The sequence below is a fragment of the Triturus cristatus genome, chromosome 8 (assembly GCF_964204655.1).
Source record: "Triturus cristatus chromosome 8, aTriCri1.1, whole genome shotgun sequence".
Taxonomy (NCBI): Eukaryota; Metazoa; Chordata; class Amphibia; order Caudata; family Salamandridae; genus Triturus; species Triturus cristatus.
Window position 1 is genome coordinate 1,452,011,874 of NC_140591.1, and position 26,313 is coordinate 1,452,038,186.

Consider the following 26,313-nt stretch of genomic DNA (forward strand, 5'->3'; position numbering starts at 1 on the left):
AAATGTGTAACACTGCACTTTTTCCCACACCTGCTTTTAGCAGTAAGTTACTGAGTGTGAAAAAATCTGGTGAAAAAAGAAGTGCATTGTACAGTCAATGCAAAATCTCTATTAGTGTACTTTGAAGTCAAAATCCAATAGATTTCTTGACTCTTATCTTACTACTATTTCTTTGCACTATTGTTTCTTAAATTGAAATAATTCAATGTACTTGTTTTTCTTCATCAGGGTCAACTACCTCAAGTGCTTTCTCGGTTATTTCCTTTCAAAAGAGGCCTTTGCCATGCTTACTGGGCTCCTAATTTCTGGGCTTTGTACAATGCTCTGGACAAGACATTGTCGGTTATTGGTATGGTTCTTTCAAATATATCTATAAAATTGTTCGCATGTTTTATACTTCCAAGTAGTGCACAACATTGTGCATTCTATCAGAAGTTTTAGAATGTCTGTGCATGGTTTTTATGACAGTATTAAGGTTCCTGTATTCCATGAAAAAGAATAGTGACCTTGCTGTGATGAGAGACATAAAATAAGGAAACTATTGTACTGTGTATACTCAAATTATGCCATTTAAAATTCTAGGGATTTTACTGTTTACTCTGTGTTGAGTAGATCAGTGGGAAAGAGGGGTGGCTGAGCAAGGCAGATGCTCCCGGTGTTTTGTTTTTCTTTGGGCTGTAACAAATACCCTCAACTGTGTTTAATCAGGATATTGCAAGTCTTCCAATTAAATACTTGAATATATAGAGACATGTTCTCTGGCTAAGTGTTTTCCTAAGGTTCTAATACTCTAAGATGACTCACAATATTTTTAGAATGTGCGTACCTTATTCCTTCTAATACCGAGTGCTGTAAATACATAAAAATAGATATATCGAAGGCATTGATTATGCAAACTGCATATAGAAACAACTCGTACATTTGCTCAAAGTTTCTGGAAAACCTCAAATATAGCGACTGATCTGAGGAAAGCATTGGTTAAGTAAAAAAAAGATATTGTAGAAAAATAATATTTTTGGGATATTTGCCTGACCTCTTTATTGTATTCATTTAGTAAAATCTAGAAAATCATTCCATAAAAAAATTCCGAAAATGAAATGCAGATCTCAAGACTACTACTTTCTGCCCACTTGTCGGTGACATAAATAAGCATGACAGGGTTTTATAAAGCGTAGGCCTTGTTTTTCTGTTCATACTTTATGCAATGCTTTAAATGCTTAGGAAAGGGATAAACCATATGTTTATATCATTACCTTGCACTGGCACCTCTGCTGTCTAATATCTTGGGAATCTGGGGGACTATCCAGAGAAGCAGTAAATGCAACAAAATAACTGTTTGCTAGGTTATCCAAGGAAACTCTGTTGCTACTCTGTTAAGTTACAGTAGTATGAATTTCTGCATTTCTCATTATTCATATAAAAAAAGTTTATCAATAATGGTTAAGTGGAAAACGTTTTAATTATTGTTATTCATTTATACAATGGGGAGGATAAACAATGCCATATCTGAGTTATGATTTTATCCCCTGAACACAACTGTTATTCTACTATTGGTCTGGAAGTATTGTCATTTGAACGTTTAATGTAATATTTCATCTATAGGTTTGAAGCTAATGTGGCTTCATCCTGGAAAGATTCCAAAGGCATCCATGACTGGAGGCTTAGTTCAGGAATTTCAGCACACCGTTCTTCCATCTGTGACTCCATTTGCGACGCTTCTTTGTACTCTCATCTCTATATTGGTAAACCTTGTCGGATTTCTCTTTATTTGTACATTTTGATCTGATGCTAATCATTTGAGCAGATATTGCATTGCATTGCATAGAATTAGCTAGAGTTCAGTACTTTTGAAGATGGGATGAAAAATGTCTGCGTACCCAGCCCTACTGATAAATGCCAAATAGGATTATCCTTAAGTCAGAAAGCAGTAATGTCCTAAAGAGGAGTGCTCTTCTAGGTTTCGCTGATTTAAATTATTAGTTCCACAAGTCTCCACTGTAAAAGTTATAATCACTTAGATCAGGTGAATAGGCTCCAAAAATGTATGGTAAAAATTTCCCTATCCAAGATAGTAAGGCCACCTCTTCACGCCACACTCTGCCTGTTGAAACATTTTGCACCTATCCTGAAGAAAAGGGGGCACCCTTCATTTTGAATTAATTTCTGGAAGATAACGGCCTTCTTGATTACCTAGCAATAAAGTCATTGAAATGACCTGTTTAAAAATGTCTATACACACACACACTCCTTAGTAGTTAAGTGAGTTCATGCTTGGGTGTATATTATGAAGAATGTTTTTTGTTAAGATCACGCTTCATGTGGAACTTCAGGAACAGTGCTATGAAAAAAATATGATGGTGTGAGAAGTGGACATGAGAAAGATATACATTTTAATGTAAATTGGAAACATTGGCATTTTGAAGAGAGTCTCAGCAGCGCCACAAGGTATCAGCTCTTTGCTGTACTAGCTGTGCCTCTTGTGCCTAGTTTGTTTGGATGTATATGGTCAACGAAGTGTTATAAATGTAAGCAGTTTTGCGATCTATATTTATTTTGCTTTTTTTTTATAGTGTGAGCCTGAGAGCATTAGAGTGCTTTACAAAAGAACCAGACCTTACACATTTTTAAATGCACCAGGAAATGTGTGTTTGGATTTGAATCGAATTCTCCAGTTTCAAAGTTAGATGATCAAGCCAATAGACAACGTCTCCTCCCTTAAAGTTACAACTTTGTGGGGATTTTTCCGTTTTCACCATGATCTCAACAGAGAGATACCTGGGCGAGATATACTACTACTAGCCAGTATCTCCCTATGAGATAACAGGGGTTACAAGGAATAACATGCAGACCCAGTAATACTGGGTCCAGTTTCTAACGTTTTTCCCCTTCCGTGGAAAATAATGAGCCCAGATCTTGAAAAACTTACCACCTGGTTGGGATAGTTGTGTAATGTGTGTAGAATATGCATGCTTTACTTGCCAAAAGGTCTACCTCTAAATGCATTATGTTGCTTTGAAAATTACATACATATGTTAGGCATGCATACTTTTACTTTTTAAGATGTGTATCATCTTAAACATAGTAATAGTTTATTAAGTGGAACACTAAGGGGGTCATTATGATGTCTGGCGGAAACACTTCCGCCCAACACCGCATCGGTCATGGGACCGACTGACACCTGGTTGCACTTAGGATGTGACCGAACACTGCTCAGTCGCATTCCTACATTTTAATATTCCACGTCGGCAAGGCTGGCACAGAAAGGCTGCCGAAACCTGACATTGTAATCTCAAGGGCAGAAAGGCCTGCCCTTGAGATAACAGGATGGATTCCAACTGGTTCACTGGGCTATCCAAGCCCGTCGGAAGCCAGCCGGAATGACCGGCAGGTTTCCTTTACGACCGCCTCCATTGTAATGAGGCGGCGGTAAAGTAAACCGACCAGCCCATTACGATGCGGCCGTAAAGGCTCTGACCAAGGGTTGGAGCCTTTCATGGCCACATCGTAATCGGCCCCTGAATGTTTCCCATGTCTACAGCTTTGTTGAGAATGCTAAAAAGGCGAGTTACAGGTATGAACAAAGCTAAATCAAGTCATGGTTTTCCTAATAAAAAAAACACAATTTATGAGGACAGTTGTCATCTTAAGATGTGCATATTATGATAAGCATTTAAACAAATTGCGTTTGGCATAATGTATCATGGTCATCTGTTGTTAACATATTAGCACTCTCTAAAACGTAAGAAAGGCTTAAAATGTAAGTAAGAGAATTGTGTACAATTCCTTTATTTTCTTATCATTCACAGTCACTTGTGTTTCATGTTACCACTTATGGTAGTTTTCACAAAATGTTTCCCGCTATTCTACGATTGTTTTTCATTTAAAAAAACTCCCTTTGCTTATGGATGCTCACTAAATGCATAATTGACATACCTGATTATCTTGCTATTTTTCTATTCATGGCACATTTGTAACTTCAGACCTCAACTTAACAAGATAAATATGGAAAGTGATGCACCAAAATAACATGTTAACGGTTGCTATGGGCAGTACACTAACAGATTTATGAACTGTGCTGAAAATAAAAATGAATGCTACACAACATAATAAATTATAATAAATTATGTTTTAGCAGTCAAAGGATTTAAATAGAACATGAGCTTGGTTAGAGAGGTTAAGTGGTGCTATCATTAAACAAACTGACCTGAGATTAAAATGCTTCTCACGTCAATACTATTTGATTACTATAAGACCATCCGTCTTGTCTTCATTAACCCACATTTAATCTTGAAAAGTAGGTTCATTCAAAGAGAAGAAATAAAATAGCCCAAAGCAAAGAACATGAAAAAGGAGAATAAAATAAAACCGAGGGAATGTGCCTAATCTTAGCAAAGCAATATATGCCCAAATAATGTTTAAATGATCATACCTATTTGCTACATATAAGCAGTACTTTGCCTGCATTTTTTCTCTTGATAATTAGATCTTCATTTTAATCCTGTTTGTACAGCCTTCTCTCTGGTGTCTTTGGTTCAGACCCAGAGGACCCCGTGGGTTCCTGCAGTGTCTTACTTTGTGTGCACTGAGCTCCTTCATGTTTGGGTGGCATGTGCATGAAAAAGCCATTCTACTTGCCATTCTTCCACTAAGGTAAGCTGCCCAGTACAACTTTTTTCCTCCCCCTTTACAGCAATCCATTTCTACGAGAGAGTCTAACATTTCTCCGACTAACAAATTGGTCATGCAGCACTAACACCAGTTGCTTATAGGCAGATCTTTTCTGGTCCCCAGTACCACTAGTTATTGGTGTTGGACCCGGCCCTTCTGGCAGGTTCACCCCCGAGACTTTTTGCTTAATATTGTGACTTAGTTTAGTGATTTTATTGACTTCTGCGCACTTTACCGCTGTGTCCCAGGGTAAAGTGCGTGAGTGGTGTGAGGTTGGCCTGCCCTCCCATAGGAATGCATGGGGGAAGGTATGTGTCCTGGTAGTTCCTGATGCGTGGGGTGTGCAGGCCCGTGTTTGGTATGTGCGGTCTCGTGTGAGTGAATGCTGCGCGATGATGTGTGCGGCGTGCATGTACCTAGTGTGGAAGTGCCACTTCTAGAAGTGGGCACTTCAGTGTGCAGTATGAAATGTGTGGCTTGTCTGGCGATTGCCTGGTGAGGTCATGTGACGGACTAGGGAAATCCCCAGGGACAGGAGGAGTCACCCAGTGGTGAATGGGAGTTTTAGCATACTGATGGCTGGGGAGGAGTATACCTGGGTCCTGAATAGGACAGGGCTTTCCCCACACACTGCTGGCTCCGGCCCCTGTGGTGCGTCTGATGACCCTGGCCTGCCAGTGAATAGGGAGAGGGGCTGACCAAAACAAAGTGCTCAGGAACCAGATGTAACTGGTTCGCTCCTTCCCTGCACCTTCAGACAAAGACTTGTACTGTATAAAAAGGGGCTGTGTCCCCTTTCATTTGGTGTTCTCTTGCAGGATCATCTGAGGGGGGGCCTGCTGCTGCTGGGCGCCAGGAGAGACCGCCACTGGGGACTGCCTCCCTGCTGGAGGGCCCTGTGTGCTGGCTCTGGGCCCAGCCGTTGCCCCCCTGCTCTTGAAGGACTTCTTACTGGACCTTTTTGCTGATTTGCAGCGCCTGGGAGCGCTCCTTGAACTTTGTAGCGCTGTGCGCGCTGCTTCCCTGGACTTGCTATCTTTATAGCGCTGGGAGCGCTGTTTTGCTTTATAGCGCTGTGTGCGCTTTGATTTCGTTGGCAGGTGCCCACCCCGCTTATTCGTTTTGCTTGCAAGGGAGCCTACCCCTCTGACGGCCAAGAATCACCGCTGCAGCCCGGACCGGAAGTCAGGCGGGCTGAGGGCGGGCCTCCGGGACACCCGGAACTGATAGAAGGAGGGCGGGAGCCTACCCCGCCTCCTACGGAAGCGTCGCGGCTGGTCCAGACCTCGAGAGTGACGATCCAGGCGGGAGCCCACCCCGCACTGGACTGAGGAAAGGAGCGCGGCGGCAGGAGCTGGTGCGGAGGGGGGCGCGAGGCACCTTGTCGGTGCCTGCCCCCTCCGCGTAGAGAAGCAGCCCCGGAGTCCGCCGGGACCGAGGGCGAGCAGACGACGCGGGAGTCCCCTGAAGACAGCCTGGTGAGTGGTTAAGAGGGCTGGGGGACTCCGCGCCTGTGCTGGGGGTGCGGGGAGCAGTGTCCACGAGCCCCGTGAGGCTCCAACGAGGCACCTGAGTTTGCGAGCCGGCTGAGGCTCCAACGAAGGGGGGACACCCGTGGTTGCATACTAGGGCGGCCCCGGAAGGCAGTGGGTCGCCCCAACGTGTTCACGAGCCCAGTGAGGCTCCAACGTTGCAGTACATTATTAGTGCAGAGCCGGTTGAGGCTCTAGGGGGCATTTCGTTGTTTTAGAGCCCAGGGAGGCTCCACGGGAGCGACAAGAGTTGTTTCAAAGGGCACAGTGGTGCCACGCTCACTCCTACAGCTGCCCAGCACTTAGTGGGCAGCTGCCACGTTTAGGTTGGGGATATTTTCGCTTGAGCCTGCGCAGCTTGACTGGACACAGGGCGCCCTAGCCCTGACAAGGCCAGTTGGCCTAGGGACTGCCACAGGTGGTGGCTTATGTGAGTTCCTCGCTAATGTCCTACCTGCACCTCTGAATGTATTTCTGATGCATCATGTGTTTTCTTTTATGACACCGCTGAATGTAGTTTCTGCATCATGTGTTTTCTTTCAGAGCACCGCTGAATGTTTTATGCGTCATGTGTTCACCTGCCCGGCACCTCTGAATGAGTTATGCGTCATGTGCCATGTTCTGCACCTCTGAATGTTTTATGCATCATGTGTAATGTGTGTTTTCCCATCCAGGTATTGTGATACTTAGGTGGTTGTGTTCCCCTGGTACCGGTGGTACTAGGGAGGTTCTGAGTCCCTGCGTGATAGTCTCCTAAAGTGGTTAGGGTTGCGTAGTTGGTACTTTCTTGTTACCAGTAAGTACTGGTTGTGTGCTATATAAATGTTATTTTTGTGCTACAGTAATTTTATATTTGGTGCTAAGTGCTGAATATCAAAAAGTGCTAATTCTTGACAGTGGTCTATGTGGCCCTGTCCCCTGTATATATAATCCCTTGTAAATTCTGCCCGTGCCTGTTGGCACATTGTAAAGTGTGTGTTTTTATCTGATGTGTTGTGTATAATACAAAGGTTATTTTTATAGAATACCTTGTGTGGAGTTTCCTTTGTGGTGGGCCTTGAGTGTTGTTGCTGGGTGCGCGCGCAAACGCTTTATACACCGCCTCAGAGATAAGCCTGACTGCTCTTGCCAAGCTACCAAGGGGGTGAGCAGGGGTTATCTTTGGCGTGTAACTCCCTTGCCCTGACTAGAGTGGTGGTTTCTGCCTGGCTTTGGCGCAAGCCCTAGCCAACCAGAAATCGCCAGTTCTAACAATTGGTTTTTGCAAAGGGACTCAAATATGAATTGTTTGGGGGAAACTGTTATGTATGCGTGCAGCTTGACTGTCGTTTCTGTGTAATAAAAATTCCTTAACCTATATTTACTAGTAACATTTATTTTGTGGATGATTTTATTTCTTTTCACGATTTTCTTTTACTTTTCTTCCTTTGTCTTGTAATTGATGGAATGGTTTTTCTCCTCTCTCCTGCAACATTATCGTCAGACATGCTATCTTGTCTGCCTCTGTTGGCACTGGCTGAAGCCTACTGTTCTGGAATAAATGGAAAGTATATATTACTAAGGGCCTCATGTAGGTAGCCAAATACCGGTCGGTAACGGCCGATTTTCGGTAATTATACCGTTACCGACCGGTATTTTGGCTTTTGGTATGTAGGGGGTGAATTTCTGTATTCGGAATTTACCGAATCGGTAAAATTACCGATTCGGTCATTTTACCGATTCGGTAAATTCCGAATACAGAAATCAGGATGTAGGGGGACTGTGTGGGTGTTGTTTCGAGTCGGTATTTACCACCAACTAATAGTTGGTGGTAAATAAAGTATGGATGAGTAAAAGCATTTAAAAGCGCTTAGAAGTGTGCACATGTGGCAGACATACATGCCCTTAGGGCATGTATGTGTGCCACATGTGCACACATGGCCGAATCAGGGGTGCAACAGGGTGTCAATGTGACACCCTGCCACCCTTGCATGTGCTCCCCCATTACCGAATCGGTATTTACCGATTCGGTAATGAGGCATACCTTCCCCTCAATGGGAAGGTATGCCTCATTACCGAATCGGTAAATACCGATTCGGTAATTACCGACTCACTCCGATTCGGTAACATTTACCGAATTTTTACCTACATACACTTTACCGATTCTTAAATACCGAATCGGTATGATTCGGTATTTTAGAATCGGTAAAGTGTATGCCACCTACATGAGGCCCTAAATGTTTTAAACTACATCAGCTGCTACAGCTGCATATGAGAATGGGGGTAGTGAAATAGGCATTTTAAGCATTTCGAAATGTTAGTCCACACTAACCACAGAATAAAGGCATGTCATCTTGTAGGGGAGTCTGTTTTATTGAGCGTTCAAGTTCAACTTCAACTCTGCACAAGGGCTGCTGGCATTGTAGTAAGGATAAATAACAGTTCAGCCATTAGCTATAGTCCCATATCTATTGATTTTTTTCCCAAACATCAGTGGGGTCACCATCATGACATTTCTTCATCTGGAGTGTACGGTTCCCTCGGCACACCACAATTCTGACCAAAGCTTACCTCCAGTAGCATCTATGTTTTCAAATGTGCCATCTTACTCTCTGTTTAAAGAGATCTTGGTTGTTTTAAGACCTCTTTTTATTCCTTTTCATTTGCTTTTGTGCTTCTGTTGTACAGTGTTTAATGCTCTTTGTGTATTCACTGACATATCTCTGCATTTCAATTTTTGTTTACACTTTTAGTTCTTGGCATTGACCTGCAGGGGACTGGTGGCAGTAGGCCTTAAAAATACAAATGAAAGAGAATTCTCTTGTGAGCTATCCATCCCGAAGTCAAAAGTGGATTTGCTATATTAGATTCAGGGGGTGCTAACATTCCATTCATTATTTGACTCACATTGGATTGGTCCTGGTGCAATCATCAAGAGGTGCTAACCACCCTCACACCTGGATTGGACCAACCACTTTGTCATCCCTACCTCTATTTTAAGCATCCTACAAACAAACCAACGTCAATACAAAAGAAAAGACCAAACCTTCAGATCCTTCAAAGACTTCTCCAAAGTCAACCTAGAGCTTGAACTGCTCTCTGCCCCTGTCAACTCCACATCCAAAGGCAACACCTCTTCAACAGGTTTTTGGAAAGCTATGTAAATATGTTGGTCCCATATACAACATGCAAGTGCGAGCCAAGGCCTTCAGCACCCTGGTAGTTTAGAGATCTTGCTGAAAATAAATGATCCATCTACATACGGGAAGGAAAACGGAAGAAAAGCAGAACTTCAGAAAATCTCTTGATAGTAAAGTCCCTCCCCTCACCACATCTGCAAAAGCAAAGTACTATACCAACACTATCAGTGAAGCCACCAACAGAAGCAGAAGTCTGTTCAATACAATCAAACACTGCATCAACCACCTCTCAGACATTTATTCCTCACTCCACAGAGAAGAGCATTGCCATCAACCTCTTCTTCTGCGGACAAAATACAGAAGATCCCACACCACATCTATGACACCAAGCCTGCTTTGATTCTTACACCCTCCCCTGTCTCTAGAATCCCGCAATGGGCAGCCTTCAAAGCCCCAGATCTCACTGACATACTCAATTCCCACAATGCCATTTCCTATTTAGATTATGTCTTGCCATCGTGCTGCATCAAAGCTCTCTTTGGAGAGGGTCTCTTACTCCTATTAACCAGTGTTAATGCCTCCCTCACGCAAGGCAGCTTCCCAGAAGCTCTAAAGACAGTCCAGATTCTCCCACTACTTAAGAAACCTACACTAGACCCTAATGACCTCATCAACGTCTGGCCCATCACTCCACTATAATTAGTTCCACAGTGGCCCAACTCCCTCCAGACACTGCTCACGTTCAGGAACAGCAGGAAACTAGTTGCCAGGCTCTGCAAAACAATCCTCTCAATAGCAATGGCACCCATAAATCGTGTCAAATGGTAGTGGGAGGACACGTAGGAACGAGAACTGATAGCCAGGGAATGGAAAATGGCCCTACAGCATACACGCCAAGTTTCTAGAAAATACCGGATTTAAGTGTATCCCGCTTAATAACCTGCACACCACATACCTTACACCACACAGATTAAACGTTGTAACAGGAACCACCGACAAGTCATGCCACTGATGATTCATGGTCTGTGTCAGATTCATACACTGGTGTGGCACTGTCCGACGATCTCTGCCTACGGGCGCCAAGTGACACAAGATTTGGAGCAGGTCACACATCACCGTGGAGAAGTGTGGCTCAATTATTAGAGCGGCAGACCCTGATGCAAAGGTCTAGCCCGGGACCAGGGTTCAATTCCCCGCCTCGGCGGGTCTTGGGCTCAAAAATTCCACGGACCTGATCATTCTCGCCTCGGTGCCTGTTCCAATCATGGAGTCCCACTCTGCAACTCTGGGCAATAGCTTGCTTAATCTCCACAACGGCCCCCACAACGCTAAGGATGCCTGGCCTCCACCTTGGGGGTGCCCAGGAGTGGACTCCTCACAGGGAAAGCCAGGATGGGTTCCACAGCGGTATTCGTACAAGCGCCTTGAGACCCTTGCGGGTGAGTAGTGCGCTATACAAGTATCAAATTTACATTTACCCAAGACTCAAAACGTTAGAGAGATGTTTGCTGAGCCTTTTCCCCAAGAACTCCAGCCAAAAGGGTGGTCTTTAAATTTACTGACCTGGGACTGGCCTGACGATCGATCGCCTTGCTCTGGCGGTCACCAGATTGCCTGCCACACAACAGATGGAAAAAGGACTTTATAAAACAGCTGAGAGTTACGCATTCCGAGCGGAAGAACAACGTGACCTAAGATGTGAACTTATTGCAGCTAACAGGGCGACCATCATTGCTAACCTTTCTAGACAGGAGGGAGAGACACCCAAATAATCACCAATGTTTAAACACCATATGAGCCAACAGGACACACTCACCACAGGGAGTAGACCGCTAAACAAGGACTGAAAGACTGGGTGGGTGCAGTTTGAATGAGACACCAGGAAGGGATCTTGGACTACTGAGATGGAAGGACACCGACTTGGAAGGAACAGTTAATAGTTTTCTATTGTTTCAAAGTTGCAATTGCCAAATTTCTGCAATGAATAAAGATTTATTATGGGATGGGCAGCAATCATGCAGGCTATGCAATTACCACCTTGAGTCTTGTCTACATCTGCTGTGCTGCTGCCCACACTCGCCTCATAATTCCATTTTGCAGGGGCGACTCCCGTTGCAGGGAAGTATCAGACTTATGCTTCAGCAACAAAACAGCACAAACTCTCACAAGGCTGGAATAATTAACCAACACCATCCAAGCGGCACTGCACACAACCTAGCACTGCAAACATTGTTAAAGGTAGGAGGAGAGTTACTCCTGCGGAGGACCATCAAGGTCCTATTAATATCTGACGTGATGCGTATCCTGACGCACCACCTGTTAAACTCAATGAGCATTATAACTTTATATGGACTGCCTAAATTACACTTATACACTTTGTCTTATCTTTACGGGAAAAAAATCTACATTTATTATTTCAATAAAAAAACGATTTTAATGATTTAAAAAAAAAAACATTTTAAGTGTCTCTTATTTACTGACTGGCTATCTATTTTTATGGGCAATAGCGTTATCCTGTTTACCCACATGTAATGATTTTTATTTTTATTAATCGAACATGAATAAAAGTATTTGAATTATTTACTTATAGTCATAAAAGATGCTATCAATGAAGGGAACATGCATTGAATATAAGACACCGTGATCTTAAATGGCAGAAATGCTGTACCTTGAAAGTCTTTCGTTGCTGCACTACTGCATGTAACACAAGTCAACAAAAAGGAAGTAACTATATAGTGTAATTATTAAAATCAATAAAAAGATATTTTATTTTAAAACTACCATTCGTCAACAAGATCATTGTGAAAAAGTGGTCTACGCTCAACTCCAAGACCACATCAGTGCTAACCATCTCCTACATAACTACCAGTCTGACTTCAGTAACACTGCAGCACGGCTACCTTATACATCATTGTTGATACCCTCTTGACCACAGAGGAAGATTACCCATGCCTTTTAATACTGTTGGACCTCACAGCTGGCTTCCTCACAATCCCACCCATAAAGAATTATTCATAGCCTGATGTTTCAAATGAGATTCATTGGCATTGTCCTTTTATATGCTTCTCCTACCTATCCAACCAACACCTGGGCACCTCATTTTCACAAAAGATCCCTATCTTCATACTGTCTCCTGTCATTTTCATCCTATACATGGAGCCGCTTGGCGCTCTGTTCCCAGATAATTGCATTAAGATTCACCTATATGCAGTTGACACACAACTCTACTGAAAAGCCTTCACTGATTCAGACATCCAACACCTCAAATGCTGCTTGCACATCATCCTGACCTGGATATCAAGCGCCTACTTGAAGCTCAACCCAACCTAGACAGTATTTTCTTGTTATTTGCCAAGAACAATAATTAAGATAAAGTACAAAGATAACTTTCACTGAATGCCAGTTTCTGGACACCAACCTCACCCTAAGGAACACACTGCCAAAGAAACAAAGACCGCCTAGTACCAGCTCTCCCTTCTAAGAAAGCCAAACCGTTTCTTCCAGATAACAACTTCAGAACTGCTGTTCAAGCCCTTGTATTCTTGTATCTGGATTGTGGTAATGCCCTATGCTATGGCCTCCCAAACTTCACACTGGCACACCTTATGGGCATACTACATTCTGTAGCATGTCTTATCTATAGCCTGAAGATATATGATCACATCTCCCCCATCCTGTCGAAATGCCATTGGCTCCCCTTGCTGGTCCACACCATCTTCAAAACCAACTGCATCATTTACAAAGCTTCTCGACCAGCACCTCCACTTATCTTGCAGACATGCTCACGATCTCTTGTGGATCTCTGCACACCCAAACCCAGGACATCATCAGACTGCTAACTGTGATGTTTAAAAAAATAAAATAAAAAATAAAAAAAGACAACATGCTTTTTCTGTGTATCTATGAACCCAGGATCTGGAACAGCATCCCCATATCCAGCAGGACGTCCCAAATCTGCTAGAATTTAGGAACGGGTTGATAACTCGCCTCTTAAAAGAACAGTACATCCCAATGTACTTATTGTATCCTTCCACAACCCATGTTACTCATTGACTTAGACTCATTGGCTTGTCTAAGACCATGTACAGCACTCCCCTCTCTGTTGGCTAGGTTTGCGCTCTAGAAACACCATGTGCATACATACAATACTCGGGATAACGCATAGAAGTCTGACTTTCTTTTGATACACAGATAGCTAGCAAGCATTCATAATTAAGCAAGGCAATTACCTTTTCAGCAGAGAAGCATTTTGTTCTCAAGCAATTAGACTATTAAGTGCTAAAATCCATTCATTTTGGAGTGTCAGTTATACACTTTTTCTCAATGCAAGAGAATGGAAGAAAGAGCGTGATAGAAAACAAACTTGTTGTTTTACCCACCAATCATTCTCTTTCACACGTATATCAATATCTAACAACCCAAGCTATATCCGTTTGTGAGGAGTGCATGATACTTTCTATATTGCAAAAACTACTCATTCAACTAGAAGTAAACTTTTTTTTTTTTAAACTCTGGTCACTGATAAGAATGCATGGGTTTAGTTTTTATATCTATGATGAGGCTTCAACATTGATATCTGTAAAATCAGTCCCTTCTCAGCTCATTCCCAATATCACAAAGAGGGAAATGTGACTGACGCTGGGGTTCCATATAGTGGCCTGATTAATTTGACATCTTTTTTTGCCTCCAATGAAGCCCCACCATTCTGCAATGCGTCTTACCTCCATGCACGCACCACAATTGACACAAATGCCAGTCTCTTTTGTGGCTGTTTGGATGCATCTTATCTTATATTTGAGCATCCTTAGTTCCTGCATCCAGCTACAAAATCGTGAAACCTTTTTCTTTTCATCTTCAAGCCTTTCCCAATTCAGCCTGACTTTCCAACTTAATGTCTCTTGCTTTCTTCTCCTTATCTAGCTGGGCTCTGCTGCCTGATTCACTCCAAAAGCCACCTTTGCGGTAATTCCACACTTTCTAGCTCTAAATAAGAATGTACTGTGTTGTGTGCGCTCACTGCTGTCAATCTACTTTTTTTTATTTAAATTTAGCTTCTGCAATATTGTGGTTGTCTTATTGTAAGCTTCACAGTGGAACCAGATGTTTCCTACCCTAACCACTCTGCCTTTATGCACTAACAGACCAAAAATATGATTGTTGGGAACAATTAATAATCTTTTCTTCCTCCATTGACCGGGGATGGGGGATCAGTTGCTGTAGACCCCTAGTTCCATGCTGCCAGCAGCCACAGGGATGAATAGGGCGCTATCTTTCAGCCTTCGTTTAGGTGAGGCGGAGTCACTGCTTTTAGCTGTGCCTATGCTGCAGTACTCTAGGCCCATGCTGCCAGGGTCCATATGCCGTGGCCTTATGAATGAATAAGAGTCTGCCTTTCATAACATATTGAGGCGAGGAGTAGTTCTAATCGTGGAGCTGCAAATTTTAAGCGCCACCACAAGAGGATGAAAATCTACGTACTCTCTTTCCAACTAATCACTGTCGCTAAATGGGGAGAATTTCAGGACCTCTGTTCCCCCACCTCTAGGTAATCAATGGATCAGAAGCTAGTCAGAATGCAGCATCACATCTGGTTTTGAGTGTGTATAAATGTTTTATATGTAACAAAAGGGAGTTATGTATTTTCTAATTTGCTTTTTTTTTTTATATATAATGGGGTGTCTGTACTCATCCATTGTTGTCCATTATGCCTGCATTTCCTTGAGTGTTCGGCTATAGAACCATTTATATTGCTTTTTTTTTTAGTGTACTTTGCGTAAGGAGTGCCAAAGATGCTGGAATCTATCTAATTTTGACAACTACAGGCCACTTGTCCATCTTCCCTCTACTGTTCACAGCACCAGGTAAAACTATTCTCACGTTTTATCTTGGTTGTTTAAGCTGTTGCATGACTGCCATTGCTGTCCGAAAGCAGTGGCTATCATGGGGCTTGAAAGTTGATAAAATTGTCATTTGACACCTAAATCATTTCAAAATAACCCTTTAATTAATGCATTTTGCTTTCTTCTGTTATTTGTTGTTAATACTAATTAAGCTGTACACATTTCCCAAAATTTCTGCATTAATTTTGTGTTTACGTGTAATCCGTATGGAAATTCCACATGGGCCTCTTCTCCATATAACACACAGTGATATTGTGACCATCATGTAAGCATGAGAAAAAGGTAAATACATGCTTCATAAAGTTGGTCCTGGCATCCCAAGAAGAGAATGCAGGTTCATGAAAGGGCACTCCGATTGGGATAAAGGAAAAGTAAATAATATTACTGAGCCATATTAAGACCGAAACATGGAATACTATTAGTGTCAGTATCGAAATATTAACCAATTCCTTCCATGCAGTTAGTGGTTTAGTAGTGGTTTGGTTACTTACCAGTAATCCCATTACTCTAGTCCTTCTTAGTTCCATATCTTACAGCACCCAAGACCATAGCAAGATGACCCCACCTAAAGTCTTCATATTTAGGGACAAATGTGGATGGCACTGCCCAGTAGACTTTCCTAGGGCCCCCATCAAGGTAGCGGCCATATTTCATATTTAGGTAGATCTTACATGAACCAAGGCCTGATGCTTACAAGGCGATACATCACCCTGCACCTGAAGATTACCATTTGCATTCCTTAGTTTAAAGAGGAACCACCAAGGTGTTCAGATATATTTGCATTTAGACTTCTGTACTCAAGCTTTGATTTGATGCATGAGAGATGTGTTTGGACACTCCACCCACCATAGGGCGTGATGTTAGAATGTACTACATTGGGGGAGTCTTGGTTCTAACCCCTCTGTGTGTGACTGACACCACTTTGGAGAAGGACGGAGGTACTGTATTGGTCTAGTTAGATGCACTTGCTTGTTTAAATGGAACACTGAGGTACTTTAATGTTCAGAGTACCATGTTGTGGTTTACTATGCATTACCCCACTAACTTAGGTTCAACAATGCTTATTGGAGGGGATGTCTGTACTATCTTGACAACGGTGATTGGGCAAACCTGTCAGCTATTGACTGGTGATGCTAGCACTGGCAGTCCCAAGCCAGGTACACATTGCATTGTTTATCTGAGTAGTTCGGGCATTTAGTGCACCAGTTTAGTGTCCTTTTTTGGACTTAATTTTCTAATAAGGGGTGGAGTAAACTTGCTAAACGTTAGTTGATACATGCAATACTTCAGGGAATGTGGATGTGTGGGGGGGTGGAAGTCAATTTCAGGTGGGATGATGGGACTGAAACTCACCATTGAGCACTGATGATTGACAGAGCCTATCATGACTTGAATGATTTCCTGAAATATCAGAGGTTTTAACAGCCCGAGGAAGGCCAGGTGTGTGTTTGCATGCTTAAATGGGCAAGAGGTGAGTATACCTTTTCTGCAGGAGACCCACCCAACATCACCTACTGAGAGCAAATTTGATAGAGGCTGGAGATAACATTACTTCTCTTCATTCAATATTTTCCACTCTTTCTAACCAGACCAAGCTTTATAAACATGCTAATATAGGCGAAGAGATGCTACCTTGAACATGCGTATCATAATTCCCTGAGCCAAGGGGCAGACTTGATTTAAACAGTAACAAAAAAACCATAAGCAACATGTCATTCAAGGAAGCCTTTGTTATACTGTTTCCACTAAAAAGGCAGGACTGCGTATTAGGACGACAGAACTTCAGAATTTAGGGATTGAGTTCATCTACACCATCAGAGAATGTTGGCCCAATTCCTAGCTAGTTCACAGTGCCTCATCCAAACATCAAACCTTCCTGGGGTGGAATGACACTCTGATTCTCGAGGGAATTGTGGAACCAGATCTTACCCCTTTTGTTGTTTACTTATGCATGTGCATGGTAAACACAAGAAAGATACAAATAGAGTTTCCAATGCATTTATTGAAACAGTCGTAGTCTTGCATAGAAAGAATGAGCTGCAAATATAAGGCAGATAAAACAAAGTAATGTAAAAGCATTATGAACATGTTGAAAAGAACAAACAGTCCAACTATGGTAGTCCGATTTCTATATATTTTTTTCCTCTCACCACCCCACTTCTAAGCACATAGTGGGTGTGCCCGATCTCTTAGGTTAGCCTGAACTCCTATACCTGGACCACGTGACCAGGGAATCGGCCTGAAGTGGAATTGCCAATCCTTCTTTCAGCAGAGCTGCATGTCGAAAACAGGATTCGTTCCAGGACAGTCGTGACCGGAGTGCTCCTTTGACCGGTAAAAGGTCAGTGCAGCGTTTATATAATAAAAACCATACTGTGTTAGAGGTACAGCTCTGATGCAACGAATATTAGAAGCTGTCTCATAACAGGCAACGCAAGCACTAGGATATCTTGTTTTATGAACCTATCCTTCATTCAAGTGCACTGATTACATTGCGAGAAAGGCTATCTAAAAACAAGGAACCTGCACAACTTATTCTCAGACTAATATCGTGCAAGTAAAAATAACATTGCTAAAACGCAATATCTGCTAAAACGTGTAAAATATAAAACTAAAATGGAGAACCAAAGTGGGCCCAATAAGGCCTCATGACACCTAATATAGGGGCTTAAAAGTGTCCTGCAAAACAAACAAGCTAAAAGCACATAACAGACTTCACTACAAGACAAAATTAGCAGCAAACATCTAAGCCCTTGTTAACAGACTCCTGAACCCTCTGGTTAGAAGCTGAGAGGCCCATGTCATGCCACTTCCATAACAACTGGATAACCCATGTCAGTTTGGAGTCCCAAGGACATAACTAGGAAGAATCACTCAATGCCTCAAGAGTGATCAGTGGCTACTGTGCCCCTTCATAGTGTGTGCCAGGAATCCTTAACTGACAAAGCTGGTTAGCGGCACAGGCCCTGACTGCTAAATCTCCACCTGCCAGTTGGAGTATGGCCAGCACCGAGGGAAACAAGACCAGGGACAGAAAGTTACAAAAGGAGCAACTATTTGGTAACCAGTCGAGCCAGTGAAGGATGCAACCTCAATATCATCCCCATGAGGCAAACACACATCATTGCATCGATTGTCCTGGCCCACCTCTTTCTAGAATCCTGACCCAATTCCTTCCGTAGGATGGTTCCACATGTCTGTCCTGAAACCCTGTTGTCAAGTCCAGGGGAGAGGAATGAGTTTGAATTAAAGTTAATAACCTCCAGCAGACGTCTCTCCTGTTAGTGTACAAAACTGGGATCAGCAACGTGTATTCCTAGAAGACCATTTGCAAAAGCAAAAGGCATGTTGTGAAATAAGACCCAGTTGTAGGGCTACCATATTTAGAGGTGCAGTACCAACCCCCCAGATCCCGTAAACACTAATGATTGCTTCACTTGCTATGTCCTCCTTTGCCTGAAGCCATTTCCTGTCCATGGCGGAGGGGCCCTGATGCAAGTTCTAGAGGTGCCAACTAATTTCCCTGTCCTCTAGAAGTAAGACCGACCCCCTCCCACCCCCCAGGCCTGAAGCAGGTCCCGATCAACTAAATATCCTAAGATTTTTTAGGTGAGGCTTAAGCAGGTTGATTAGAAAGCTGTGCTCTCTCAGCAACAACTGCACAGATTTGTTTTAGCATAGGGACCCTGCTGCCGACGTTAACTGAAAGAGTAGGTCCCTGGCCCAAAAGAGAGAAACAAAAGTGTTGATGGGACAATAAGTGTCCTCCAATTCCAAAGAGGCTATGAACAGTCCTGGAGGTTGATGCAGAATGATCCTCTGATTTGTGTTCATCCTTAAATCATCATGTGAATTGTACGTACAAAGTCATTAACACCTCTAAGTTTGATGGTCAGACCAAAACCATTAGAGATGCTTGCACATATAAATTAGAAGATAGGCACTCCAATATTTTAAAGAAAATCATAATATTACATGAAAGGAGATTTCTTTCAACAGATCATTGTAGCTGTGATGGTTGATTTAATGTTTTTTCTTCTAAGTTGTCTTTTTAGAGAATTTGATAACAGGGAGACTTTTTTCACTGAGGACAGACAACATGTTTTACAGCTCACTGTGTAGGTTTTTTTTCAAGACAGTAGAAGTGGCGGTTTGTACTTAAGTAAACATCTGTAAGTAAGAAAGTGAGGCAGAAAGAACAATGGCTACAGTGCCTCATCACTTCAACCATGGACTGCATACAGACAGATTTCATAAATACTGCATGAGACACTGTAGCCGTCATTTTTTCTGCCTAACTTTTGCCTAGAGAGGTTTACATAGGTGCATAGCAGACGTTCTGTACTTACATATGCCTCCTACCCTCCTGGGGTACAGACCATCAACCAGGACTCTCCCGCCATCTCTGTCTTGGGCTTTTCTTTCGATCTTACTCCAGATGTATGTCATCTCCTTGCAGTCAACTTTGGGGCATCAGCACCAGGTGTTTCTTGGCCTTTCTCTTTTCTTTTTCCCTGGAGGGTTCCAGTTGAGGACTTGCCTGGTGGTGTTTGGTGCCGGTTTGTGAGGGTGTGACCTATCCAGCCCTAGCGTCTTTTCATGAACAGGGAGTTTGAAAGTCTGCTATCATATATTGTTTTTGCTGATGGTGTTGTGAGAGTGGATTTGGAGGATTTTACTCAGTCATGTGTTGATGAAGGGCTGGATTTTGTTAGTGGTGGTCACTGTTGTCCTCCAAGTTTCTGCTCCATACAGAAGGTCTGATTTTAGGTTGGTGTTAAAAAGCCTGACCCTGGTTTGTAGGGTTAGGTTCTTGGAGCTCCAGCTGTTTTCCACTGAATGAGGGCAGCTCTTGCTTTGCTATTTCTTGCCTTGATGTCAGCGTCTGTGCCGCCCTGCTTGTTTTTAACACTGCCCAGGTAGGTGAAGGCCTCAACCTCTTCCAGTGCATTGCCTTCAAGAGTGACTGCAGTTGTGCTGGCCGTGTTAGCCTTCAGGGTCTTAGTTTTTCCCCTGTCAATGTTGAGGCCAAGTTGTGCTGATGTGGCTGCCATATTGCTGGTCTTCTCTTGCATCTGAAGATGGGAATGGGAGAGTAGGGCCAGGTCGTCTGCAAAGTCCAGGTCATTGAGCTGTGTCTAAGATGTCCACTAGATCCCATTGCCTCTCGTTGCTGTAAATGTTCTTCATGAATGCAGTCTTTGGCCAGCAGGAAGAGAAAAGGCAAGAGCAAGCAACCCTGGCAAACTCTTGTCCGCATTTTGAAGGCTTCCGTGAGTTATCCTCCATGGACTGTTTTGCAGATCATTCCCTCTTTAGAGTTCCTGGTGATTCTTATGAGTTTATCTGGCGTCACAAAGTAGCAGAAGAGTTTCCAAAGTGTCTCTCTGTCCACATAGTTGAATGCCTTCTCATAGTCCATGAAGGTGAAATGTATATGTTCTCTAAAATGCAAAAATAAAATATAAAATTGGAAAGTATTACCTAAGCCCCAGCTCTTTCTCTCACCGGACGCCGCTAATTCAAGACTTTGAAAAAGTGGACATTATGTAATATGTAAGCTAGGATTGCTAAACTCTTGAAATGGCTTCCAAAGTCTCTGCTTGTGAATCCTTGTGAGAAATCCTTGCCAAGTCGCCTTCTGCCAAAAGCTAGAAAGCAGGTGGCAGCTCTTCCGCATATTCGTTGTTAGAGAGTTTGATGTGTATGCATGTTTTTCAGATGGAAAATATTGAAAAGCTGTCAAAGGAACACTTTGACCATTACCTGATTGAATAACCTGTCAAGACCTCAGCAGTAGTATGGATGCAACTTGACACACTGTGGCTTTCTCGTCTGATGTACAGAATGGGACTGGCTGTGCACTCCTGCTTCGGAAATACGACTAGTGGCCGTTCTTTATCTTTTTTAAACACCTGTCATTTGAAATAATGTTCTTGTCTTCTTTTCATACTGAGGATGAGTTGTTTCTTCAGAATCTTGTGTGCTCTGCTGAATGCTTTTCCATCTGAATGAAACACCTGCTTACTTAACAATGTGCTTTTGTTTTCAGAACTCCCCATCAAAATCCTACTCATGTTGCTTTTCACGGTCTTCAGTTTCTCTTCACTCAAGGCTTTATTCAGGTAAGGAGAGAAAGTTCCTTCACAATGTGGGATATAATTGTGGTTACCTCGCATTGCCTTTCTTGCAACTGTAGTTCTCCTTTGACCGCTGCAAAATCGAAATGCAGTTAGTGTGTCAGCGCAAAAAACAATTGTGATGAAAGCCTTCTTGTAGATACATGGCTGTCCAGCCTAAGCGTTTTAGTATTAAAAATTTCCTAGAGTGAATCCTGGACCTATCAGCACATTGTAACTAAGAGATTTGGATTAAAATGTGACCTAAGGTTTGTGTTTCACTAGGATGATTTGAATTTTTTACTACCGAGATAGCTTTTCGGTCCAAAATAGATGTTTTTTTTAATGTTAGTCTAATATCCTCACACAACTTAGTTTAGCACCCCCGTCTTTTTACACCACCCACTTAACTTACATTGGGGAAGTACAATTCAGTGTCATTAAATGGTGGTGCATAGTTTTTTTTCCATGGAAATGCTCAGAACTTACAACGTTTCAAAATGCTAGGCCTTTAAAACTACAAATAGTGTGTCATAGACACATGGTGTACCACTTGACATAATGAACCATGCTTACTACTGATGAAACGTTAATTCTTCTACACCTTACAAACTCTTTTGGGTAACCAATGTTCAGTAAATATTATGGGACTTGCTTTTTCCCATTCTAGCCAGCTATCTTCCAGTGTTTCTGCTTTTTTCTTTCCTCCACCTACTATCTCCTTAAAGAAGTACAGCATTCCTGCTGGTACCTTTTCTCTCAGCATGTCTACTAATTTCTGTTTCTCTCATATTCTCTGCCGTAGCCTCATGTTTGCCTGGAGATATATTTCCCCACCTCCTGCTTTCCTGAATTTTTCTTCCTGTCTTGTTGACCAACTATGATTTATGTGCCAATACCTTTCCTCATCACTCCCCAGATGGGTTCTCCTATGGGATTGTTTCTGGCTATGTTTTGATAGAAGGTAGCTATTCATTTAAGAGACAAGGGCTTCTCGCCTGTAAACTAATTTGTCCCATGTCTGTACTTTACAAGGTTTCTGTTGTTGAAGATTTCAGACATGGACTTCTACCACGTGCCAGCCAGTTTTGTAGCCTGTCACTTTTTACAGCTTACTGTAGCAGCCTAGATAAAGATGTTTAGTTTTGAAGAATACTTCTAACCACATTTCCTCACCAGGAGTCCGGCGGGATTTGGCAGCAGTGCTCCAGTGCTGGCTCTATACTGTCGGTGAAATGATGTAGCAGAGCTGCATATAAGTGTCATCCATGTGCACTGATATCAGGTCCTTTCTTTCTGCTCTTAGCTATTCAGATGTGGAGTTCCACTACCAGTTTCATCGGCCTTCCAACAACTAGAAAAACATAGTCCAGTATGTTAGGGAATTATGTCCCCATCTAACACAACAGATTTTGAACCATGCTGTATCTGTAAAAAAAAACAAAAAAAAACAGATGTCAGTCACAGCCCCCACAAGGAACATCTGAGGTATCTAGGCTTGGGTCACGACTAGAAGTTGTGCAGATAAATGCTTCCTCACGCACACGAAGGCCAACCGGGACACAGAAGTAAGGCTGTACATCGTTGAATATAAGAAGTCACAGCCCTCAAGTAGGTCACGCTCCCACACTAACTTTTGGAAATGAGTTGGTCCCACTCTCAAGGCCTTTCCTGTGGGTGATCAAGTTTGCAGTTGAAATTCTCTGGTAAGTCCTAAAACTAACATAAAGAAGCCCTACTCCTGCTACTTAGTATCCCAAGAGAAGGACATCATAATGTGAGTAGGTCTCCCTCTAAGTCCTGAGTTGCTGAGGCAATTCCTCAATTGATCCTGGTGTGCCAGAGTTCCTTGAGCCATCAGCAATACTGCAGCAGATTGAGGGCTTCAAGGAGTCTTTGCTGCAGATTTTTGGTGCTCTTCTCGGACCCTATGGTGTGCTGTGGGTCCCAAAGAAACCGCAAGTGCCTGAAGTCAAGTTACTACTGGCAGATCTGCCCTTGGTTCTGTCTGACCCCTTGGGACCTGCTTCAGGTCCCATTCTGACTCTGCTACAGGCATCCATTCCAGTCCAAGACCTGCACCAGGCTGTCCCACTTCGATGACAGTACAGACACCAAAGGTGCCAGAAGAGGATCTGGTGCTGATTCTGATGGCCGACACCGAACTACTTTGGCCTGATCTCGATCGACTCGTGCTATGAGATTACAAAAGCACAACCAGTCACCACTTAGCCTTACTCAGTGTCTCTACCATGGTGGACATGTGCCAGAGCTCTAGTATATTTTTGGCTCTGATGGTGAACAAGGATGGGGACGATGATGGTGGGGAGGGCATGGCTTTCTCCCCCTTCACTACCCAGATGATTATTACATTGATTTATGAGGAGCCAGTGGCTTGATACCTCCCCTGAGGCAGGGTTTGACTCGCCACTAGAGCCACCAACAGAAAAAAGTGCATCATTTGAAATGAGTGGTCTTGTGTGCTGTTGAGGTCCTAGATTTACAGCTGCATTTAGTCGAGCCAAAACTAACTTTATTACAGAATATCTGCAGCCTAAGCCAGCCATGTCTGAGCCCTTGCTCCACGGATACCTTGATAGCCAACGCCCTGTTCTTGCCTGCTGCTCATTAGTCAGGTGGCCCAGACCATCTCCTGATGGCCCTCATTTTCTAACTAAACATCCTACTCCGGAGAGCTTTGTGGTTTAGGCTTCAACCAGTAAGTTGAATCCCAGTTCATTTCCCATGACCCCTCCGGATAGAGAGTTTAAGTGGATTGAGGCATTTTGCAAACAGGTTTTCCTCTACCAGCCTAGCATTGGGATCAATAAATGATGTATGTTTATTCGGTCACTACACCCATGCCGTCTGGGACCTGGAGGCCTCTTTAGCTAGACAATCCATGATGGACAAGATGCAGCTAAATATGTTATCCAAGCTAGTCTAGATAATACCTGGGGAGGGTGGATGGCAACAGTGGTGTTATCCACTGACCTTTGGATGTGTATCAACAGGATTCTCCAAAGATGTACAAGCCTCTGTTATGGATATGCTTTTTGATTGCTAACGCCTTTTTAGAGAAAAGGCAGATTCTGCTTGAAGCTCTTTAAAGAGATTAGAGCCACGTTGAATGATTTGTGGGACTCATCTGCATCTGTGTATGGTGACCCCTGCCAAGCAGTTCCTGTATCATTTCAAAATGTTCAGAGGGTACTCCAGGGAGCTGTAATATATAGGCAACGATAGTCACTCCAACTAATACAGCAATCCTTCCTGTCCTTTCGGGGCTCGGGACCTGGGTCTGGCATTCAGCGTGCAGGTCAGTAGATACAACAGCCACTTAACTGCTTTGGTTTGCCCTTAGTGGCACATAACCATCCTGTGGGAGACCGGATACAGCACTTCCTTCCAGGATGGCAATTCATCACATCTGACAGATGAGGTGGGTCATACAAATCATTCAGTGCAGCTATGCCCTACCATTTCTTTTGCCCTGCCAAATCTCTCCTCCCCACATCAGAGTGAGTTTCAGAGGAGTATCTGTTTATTCTGTTACAGGAGGTACAAGTGTTACTTTCGTAAGGTGTTATTGAGAGGGTTCCAGACTCGGAAAGAGGATAGGGTTGTTACTCTAGCTATTTCCTTGTACCAAAGAAGGATGGGGTCTCTGGCTAAATTTGGACCTTTGATCTCTGAATGCCTTCCTGCAGAAGGAAAAATTCAGAATGCTCATCCCGCTCCGATTCTGTGTGCTCTGGATTTGTGGTTTGTCTGCTCTGGTTTGTGTCTTTGGGCCTGCTGGACACATATTTTCATATGCCTGTTTAGCAGTCCCAAAGACATTATTTTTGGTTCAAGATAGGCCACAAACATTTTCAGTTTGCTGTGCTCCCCTTTGACCTCACCAGTGTCCCTTGAGCGTTCATGAATGCAATAGTGATGGTCGCTGCCAACCTTCAGAGGTCGGAGAAACCAGTTACCTCTTACCTCAACATCTGGCTGTTGAAAGGGTCTTGCCACAGTCAGTCATAGACAACCTCCAGATGACGGTGAACCTCCTAACATCATTGGGGTTCACCATCAACAAACCAAAGTCGCACCTGACGTCTTCTCAGAGGCTCCCTTTCTTCGGATCTGTTCTGGACATGCTGGAATATAACACAGGACTCCTTTTTGACTTTGTGCCCTGCCTCCAGTGCTGAAAAGAAAAGGAACACCTGGGCACAATTAATCGTAGTGACTCTGTAGTAACCCAGGAGAGTGTGGTACCTGGAACTACTGAGCACGAGCATCTGTCCTCTGATCAGATCACTTCGGGAGGATCTTCTGTCACAGCAGCAGGGCAGATTCCTCCACCCGAATCTGCACAATCTACACCTCCATGTTTGGAGATTTGAGCAACAGTAGTTGAATGCTTTTTATCTGCTGCCTGAAGTGGAAGTGATGGATGTAATCCTTGTGACCAGGCACCTTCCATTAAATCTATTTATGGTGAGCACTGGGACACATTTTTGGCTGGGTGTGTCGTTTTGCAAGACTAACCCTTAAGAAGTAAAGCTTTCTGATGTTCTTTTGTATGTTTTATCTTTTGCCCACAAAGTCCTTGCAGTGGGCCCTTTTAAAGGCTATTTGTCAACCCTTTCAGCTTCTCTGCATTTTCCGAACCAACTGTTGTTGTTCAAAAATCTCTTTTGATGAGATTATTCAAAGGTTTGAGACATGAGTGTGTTCCCAACCATTGTGAGGCCAAAGTGGCACCTTAACTTGGTCTCGATGTTTCTCATGTGTATGCTGTTCAAGCCGATGCATAACTTCTTGCTGCGTCTCCTGACTTTAAAGACCACCTTTCTCATTTTGATTATGGCAATCTCATTGCTTGAGTGGACTTCAGGCACTGTGTGTGTGTGTGAGTGGAGAAGTGTGGCTCAATGATTAGAGCGGCAGACCCTGATGCAGAGGTCTAGCCCGGGACCAG

The 26,313-nt window shown here is 43.2% G+C and overlaps 1 protein-coding gene across 3 annotated transcripts in view; it reads left to right on the forward strand.

Annotated features, from left to right (window-relative positions):
• Window positions 1-26,313, forward strand: part of ALG8 (ALG8 alpha-1,3-glucosyltransferase) — a 98,456-nt gene that overhangs the window by 66,246 nt on the left and 5,897 nt on the right. For all 3 annotated transcript variants that reach the window (XM_085623243.1, XM_085623242.1, XM_085623244.1), the window contains 5 exons: window positions 229-349; window positions 1,603-1,742; window positions 4,511-4,650; window positions 15,083-15,180; window positions 21,272-21,344. In XM_085623243.1, the coding sequence (XP_085479369.1) occupies window positions 229-349; window positions 1,603-1,742; window positions 4,511-4,650; window positions 15,083-15,180; window positions 21,272-21,344 (572 nt within the window). The remainder of the gene's footprint in view (window positions 1-228; window positions 350-1,602; window positions 1,743-4,510; window positions 4,651-15,082; window positions 15,181-21,271; window positions 21,345-26,313) is intronic.